Below are 7,279 nucleotides of genomic sequence, written 5' to 3'. Positions count from 1 at the left end.
TACTAGCAGGCATGCTGTCTAAGAGTCGTCAAATCTTTCGATTCTATACAGAAGTAATTACTGAAATTGCTCAGTATTCATGAGATGTGTCGTGGCCTCAGCTGGGAGACTACACATCTACATATACTCTGAGAGATAGCCTTCTCAGTCAGAGATTTATGGCATGAGCTTTCATGCTTTAGTGAGAGACATGAGTCTCAATACTCGTCTGGTTACCGGATCTGGAGCATGTATAATTATGGTCTTACGATTTTACTCTTGTCGAAAATCCACCATCACTAGACCAAAAAATGCTCAATTTACCACGTTTATTTTCGTTGCTATGAACTTAAGCAACGCTTATGTCTGTTGCTTACGCGGCGTGACAAATTATACGCAACTTCTACAAACGTTGCTTATTATAAACAAAGCAACGTTTTATACGTTGCCTCATACGTTGCTTAAGTTGTAAAGGCTGCTTAATTTAACACCACGTCAGCATTTTGTAACATTTACATACGTTGCTTATCACTTGTAAGAAGCAACGCTTTATTTACCAACATTTATGTACGTGCAAATATTTAATCAGGTTAAAAAAAGAACTGGATTTCTGTCTATCCGGTTTCCCAGATTTCTGTACCTGCAAATGAAGATTTCTACAATTAGCAGACCCAGGTATACATAACAAGGATTGATTTGTCATCACCACCCAGAACACTGGTTTCCAACTAATTATGCAAATCGTAAGAGGGAATAGAAGGAATTACTAAACCGAAGCATGCATTAGTACAAACCATACAATTAGCTGGTATGATGTAATTGATCAAAATAGTAGAAACCCCTAAATTTCAGTTACACAAATTCTTGTCAAGAACCCTAGTTTCTAAATTTGAGACGATCAAACATCAATACATATTAAAACTAACCTTCAGTCAGTAACAAGCTATATAATGACCAGTCCTTCCAACTCCAGCACTAGCAATGGTACTTAATCAACTACAAAAATCAACAAATACAAAATGTAAGCATTAAATCAGAACATAGAGATACCACATATGATAGCCGGAGACAGAAGTAAAATTGCAAATGTCACCAAGAATGTCTCCATATTCTACATTCCAAAGTGGTCATGGCTAAATGTATTTTACCTTACAAGCAGCCTAAGAACAAAAGCAAATCCTAAGTGTGTTTTAACTTAATTGGAAATGGTTTGCGACAGAGTATTCAGTATGAATGACTGAAAATAGACAAGTATATATGACTTACCCAAGTCACCAGCAAATAGACATCTACAAGATCTTCCCATTTGATCTTTATCTTGGATTGAAACAAGAGGACTGTCCGAAGTACTTAACCTAAAAAGTAATACAACCAAGACAATGATCAAACCATGCATCAAGATGGTACCCAATCAGCGAAACTGAACACCTAACTAGAGCTGTCAAACGGGCAAGCTAGGGTCAACCCGGCCCTAGCTTGCCAACCCGTACTAGGGTTAGGGTCAACCCTAGCCCTAGTACTATTCACGAACAAGCTCAAAACCCCAACCCTAGACGGGTCAATCCTGACGGGTTGGCGGGTTGGCTTGTTAATGTTATCAGTTTAAAAACTAAATTTAAAATTTAGGATTGTTTAGGATTATTCATTTAGTAAAGGTCGAACCTAGGTCAATTTGGTGTTTAACTAGAAGCCCCACCACTGAGTTGTAAAGTGGACGTTTTTATTGCCACTTAATCAACGATATAGCCGGTTACAGCGCTTTAATTTTCTTAGGCAGAGAACCCTAACATCAACAAAGCATTTTACTTTTATCTTCATCATTTTATAAGTTTAAATTAATGTGAGTAAGACTAACTCACTGTTTAAATTATGCTAGTCCTTTTATCAAAATTGTTATATATTTGTTTGGGTAGATCCAAAATTAGCTTTATTTATTGATTTAAAATTAACTAATTCTAATATATGTTTGCAAATCATGGATTTTAAAGAGTTGGTGGGATTGAGGGATATATTTATTAATTTTGACGGGTTGACGGGTAACCCGCGGGTTGGCCCTAGCCCGGCTTGTTTTCTAGTAGGGTTGTATATGCCAACCCTAACCCGGCCCGTTTAGACAACAAGCCAAGCCGGGCCGGGTTGAAACAAGCCGGGTTAGGGTCAACCCGCAAGCCGGGTTATAAATTGACAGCGCTACACCTAACATTAATCTTAACCAAACAAACCAATCCTTAGTTGTTTCCATTTGAACAAGTAAATTACCAGGATGACAATGTCTGTATCATGCTCCTGAGTTGCCCAGGCTTGAGGTCCCTACCCGCAGCAAATTGCACCTGTATTTCATACATGCAGGTATAAAGGAACAAATTCGATAACAGAATTTGCAACGCAGTCTTCAAGCACTTGATAAACAGAAAAGCCACTTTGAAATGACGAGAATGTATTTCAGACCTCAAAGCATCTTCGCAGCTGATCCAGCTTCCCACGAACTATGCCCTACAAGAAGACCAAGGTAAGTGTTTAATTACTTAAACGATTTTTCAAAAGAAAGTTGCCTCTATAAAAATGCTTAGCATGACATTGAGTTGACAGAAATAACTGTTAACTATGGTAACATCCGCGTGTATGAATACGAATTTGGAAAGGTCGTGGGATGATAAAAAATGGCTCAAAGATGCCATTGTTGATAGTCTGGGTTATTGAAAGCAACTCAATTCAGTCATGCACTTCATACAAGCTAATGAGATCCACAAAGAGGACACTTATGAAAATATGGATTACAAGGGGTGGTGGGATCACTGACCATAGATTCGTACTGAATTGGTACAACAACGTAGCTAAAGGAAGTATGCACTTTGTTATGGACTATAAGGACGGTGATAACTAACATAGATTGGCCTCCACAGATGAAATGACTCGGGGCATCTGTTCTAATACCTGCACATACCCAAAACAAAAAGAAACAAAAGAGTGATCAACATTCATTAAGGCAAATGATCCTGCAAAAGCGGAAAAGAGAGAGGCATCTTTTCTAATACTTGGAAGTGGTGTTACAGTTAAACATGGTACAAGCTTCTACTTGTGGAGGTGATTCTGTTAGTGACAGTGGTAGTGGTTCTGGTTATGTTGGTGGAGTTGAAGATCGTGATCGTTGCAGGTGGTGGTAGTAACGAAGATGGGTCTGGTAACGGTTCAAGTTTGATCTGGATCTGTTAGCCACTCCTGACAAATGACAAGCACCAGCAGCTCTTCAAAATAACAAACAGTAAATATTGCAGGAGAAGGATGTTATATACCTGAAGGAAATAATAGTCCTAAGAGCAAGGTGGGATGTGTTACAAAAGGGAGACACAGCAATGTTACTTCCTGCAAGAAGAGATTCAGTACATAAGCAGATAGGACCTGTAATCATCCTACACAGAAATTTTGTGCATCATCCAACATGGTACCGCACCTTCCCCCTCCTCCTTTACCCGGGCTTGGGACCGGCAATGCATTTGCATTGGCGGAGTTAAGAAAGGGGTTGACTATATAGTCAGGAAACAAAATATATATATATATATATATATATATATATATATATATATAAAGATAATTACAAAATCTATTACAGACAGATTAGACAGATGCATAGTATATATATATATATATATATATATACCATTAAGATAATTACAAAATCTATTACAGACAGATTAGACAGATGCATAGTCTGTTTAATCATCCTACAGTAACAAAAACATCAAAAAGTAGTCTGTAGGATTCGCCAAGTGTCTATAATACCCAAAAAAAGCAGTCTGTAGGATTCACCAAGTGTTTAGTTACCAAAAAAAGCAGTCTGTAGTTCATCACCCAATATTAAATGAGCCTTATATGCTATGTCTTTGAACATCTGCTGATAATAAAAAAAAAAACAAATTAGTTCATCCCCCGATATTAAACATGTCTACGCACAGGTGCCAGCCTATCCTCAGCCCATCTCACCCAAGTAGGCAGTGATAGCTGACTCAAGGTACACCAACCATCTCCTTGAGGGGGATCCCAGACAAAAGCAGTTTGTTCATACACGTGCTCGATGTAGACCTTCCTCTCATTCGGCTTCAGCTTTTTAGTATGAACGATATCACCACTGACTGCAGAACCCATTGCAACAACCCTGCCTTCATTGTCTAGTAGCTCAACTGGCCCAATGGCGTGCCCATTACTTGCACTGACCTCATTCTACGGAACACAGCCATTTACACCACTAGGATAACAAGTGGACCCTTTCTCTGGGCTAGGAGTGCCTACTCTAGCTGCTGTAGATCCATTATTAACCTTCAAAATCTGTAGTATCGCCTGTGAAAAGAACAAATGAGCATAATATATCAATGTATTTGATTAAAGTGGATTGAGCTTTTCCACTGATGATCAATAAGTCAGAATTGAACACTTGCATCGAATTTAAAACCCACGTCACCATGAAGTGCAGCCACCTTATTAGCCAAAACACCCACTTCACTTTGAATTGTGTCCAATCTCGCATCATTTTGGGTGTCTCTTTTTTTAAGAGCAGAACATGCTATCACCGCCATCTCAGCCCGCTTCTTCGATACATTGGATGAGTAGCCACGAACCCCATCTTTTCGGTTACATTGGATGAGTAGCCGCCCTGACCTATTCAAGTCTACCTCGATTGTATTACTCTACACGCTCTGCATCAAAAGAAACAGAATAATGAGTAGCAATCTGGAAGACCAATCCAAAACTTAACAATTCAGCTACCACATGATTATCCCCAACTAAAAAACTGAGAAGTCATCAAACCATTCGGAATTCAGTGAAAATGTAACGATATATTAGATACCCGTACAACTAGTCAATCAAAATCATGATTCCTAACTTAAATTAAAAGACACTTTGAAATGTGCATTTGTTTGTATTATAAATCTAAGGAGGCTAAGTTAATTAAATAAGAAAGAAGCAAAGCATGAGGCAAGCACTTACTGTATATACTACTTACATAAGACTGAAAACTTGGAAGTACTCCAGTAGAAATCTAAAAGAAAAAAGAGAATGGTATAATGGTGTATAGGACAAGGCTTCCGTATACACCCAGATCGGATCTTGCACAAGATAATAAATAGCATATATAGATAGGATGAAACCTCCAAGTACATAAGTCCAAATAAAAGGAGTTCTAAGCAGACACTAGTACATAAATGAAGACATGCCGACACACCAACGAGAAATGAAGGTTCTGTATGCAGTATATATACACGCCAAACTTAGACCTTCTGTTCAGGACACCACCAAGTTTCCAGTTACAAAGCATAACAAGATCCCAACAAATATACAATAGCAAAACATATGAAAATATCATGGGACAACAGTAAACATAAACTACCCAGATACCCCATGATATACATTATCATAAACTTAACAAAATACTAACTTTCGAAGTATTATAAGCCTTCTGTAAGATATGCCCGGCCAAAGCTTGATCAACACAGTACACAAGCGGCAAAGAAAGTCTAGATTATTAGCTACAAAAGCTAGAAAAACTGTCGACAAAAGCATAACCAGAGACCTCAACAATTCTGACATAATCAAGGAAAAATTTAGCCTTTACAAAAATGTGGAATTTCCATCAAACCAGATTAGTTATAAATGCCGATAAGAAACAAAAATGCTCAGTACAGTATCACACGACAAAAGAATGGTACCCAACTGTAGATAATTCCATTTCTGGGTGAATCAAAAATTGTTGACAAACAGCACAAACATACACTTAATCATCTAAACATATCATCAAACTGTTGGGTACCATTCTTTTGATATGTAGACCTAGAAGTTTAAAAACTGGTAGGATTCAGGCTTTCAGAGCACACTAATATAGAGAATAGTATCACTATTTTACCACAGAAACAAAGAGCATCTTCACTAACAAACCAACATACCACTTCACAATCAAAAGACATCATCTCAACCAATAGAGTTAATATCACTCATAAACAACTATGAAGACCCTAATTTCATAATCGACTGAAAACCCATGATTTAAAATCGAGTAAACAAATCTGCAAACTGAAACCCTTGGTATTAAATTGATAAAGAAAAAACCCAAAATAAGAACAGAAATTGAACATGCAAAATAACATAGAAGAGAAATAGAGTTAGGGTTTGTGAAAATATACCTTAATTGCAGCAGTCTTCTTGTTGTTCGCAAACTCGTCTGCTGATTCAGTAAACAAAAAAAAAAAATAGGTCAAAAAATATACAAAATCATCAAATACACACAACAATAAACTGAGTTAGAGATTATACCGCAGCAGTTTGCTCGGAGATTCGAGCACAAACAAGTATCTCTGAACTAGGATATCCTTCGATTTCAACAACAAAATCAAATTTCTTAGGGTTATAAAATTTTCAATTAGGGGTTTTTCTAGAGGTTTTGATTCAAAGACTAACAAGCTAGAATCAGGGTTGATTCAAAGTTCACAAATCTATTCTGTGAGAGATAGTGGTAGTTTTGTCTACATGCAGTGAAATTTTGAGAGAGATGAGCTTTTTTTTTCTGCGCAGAGAGAGTTTCTTCACTGGAGTTTTTTTCACTAAGTAAAAGAGAGAGACACGAGCTTTTATGTAGGGTGAGGTGTGAGAGATTCAACTAGGACACGTGTTGGAACATAAGTGAAGACACAAAAATATCTCGTCTCTAAAATTGGGGAAGGAGGGAAATTCGGTCAAATGGGGAAATACAAATTAAAGAGATCGGTCAACTAGGAGGGAAATACAAATTAAAGAGGGAAATGTATATTTAGGTGAGAAACTTGGGAGGGAAATTTTAGAGGGAAAAATAATTCTAAATTTTGTTTCGTGGGAGAACAATTATTCATATAATTTTAGAAGAGATTTGAACTTTTAGGTGAAACACAAAAACGGAAAAATTTGAAGGAACCAATTATATATTCTCTCTGTTTCTAAAAGATCGTCCCCTATTTCATTTTGGTCTGTTTCAAAAATGTGTCCAGCTTATATTTATGGTCATATTTTTCCAATGAACTCTCTGACATACCCTTAAGTTTTTTATATTCATAAATTCTTTTTTAATGGGACCAAATCTAAAATATTAATGAAATCTGTAAAAATTAGGAAATAAATATATCCTTCGTTCCTTTATGAAAACAATATATATGATTCCAAATTAACTTCCACAACCACTTTTGGTAGATTTTATTATTAACATTTTTATTGAAATAAATTAGACAGATAATTAAGAGGGTAGGAATATAAACTACTATGGTCTCCTTAGTATTTTGGC

At 36.7% G+C, this 7,279-nt stretch overlaps 1 protein-coding gene and 1 long non-coding RNA gene across 3 annotated transcripts; both read right to left on the bottom strand.

Moving 5' to 3' along the window:
* Positions 1-575: 575 nt before the first annotated feature.
* On the bottom strand, positions 576-3,226 carry LOC113274111 (COP9 signalosome complex subunit 7-like). Its single transcript, XM_026523604.1, has 6 exons — positions 2,780-3,226; positions 2,428-2,472; positions 2,239-2,309; positions 1,246-1,334; positions 906-975; positions 576-619 (listed from the first exon to the last, which is right to left on the bottom strand). Exons 1-5 carry the CDS (start codon positions 2,864-2,866, stop codon positions 968-970), a joined length of 300 nt encoding a protein of 99 aa, XP_026379389.1. The 5' UTR covers positions 2,867-3,226; the 3' UTR covers positions 576-619; positions 906-967.
* A 369-nt stretch (positions 3,227-3,595) lies between these two features.
* LOC113276203 lies at positions 3,596-6,549 on the bottom strand. Of its 2 annotated transcripts, none has more exons than XR_003324149.1 (4): positions 6,283-6,549; positions 6,153-6,190; positions 4,431-4,670; positions 3,596-4,314 (listed from the first exon to the last, which is right to left on the bottom strand). It is a non-coding gene; the product is annotated as an uncharacterized LOC113276203 (long non-coding RNA). The 2 variants fall into 2 exon arrangements; XR_003324150.1 differs by having other exon boundaries at positions 4,436-4,670.
* Positions 6,550-7,279: the final 730 nt, after the last annotated feature.

This window comes from Papaver somniferum, chromosome 4 (assembly GCF_003573695.1).
Source record: "Papaver somniferum cultivar HN1 chromosome 4, ASM357369v1, whole genome shotgun sequence".
Lineage (NCBI taxonomy): Eukaryota > Viridiplantae > Streptophyta > Magnoliopsida > Ranunculales > Papaveraceae > Papaver > Papaver somniferum.
The sequence above is the reverse complement of the archived record's forward strand: the minus strand, read 5'-3'. Positions and strand labels throughout refer to the sequence as shown.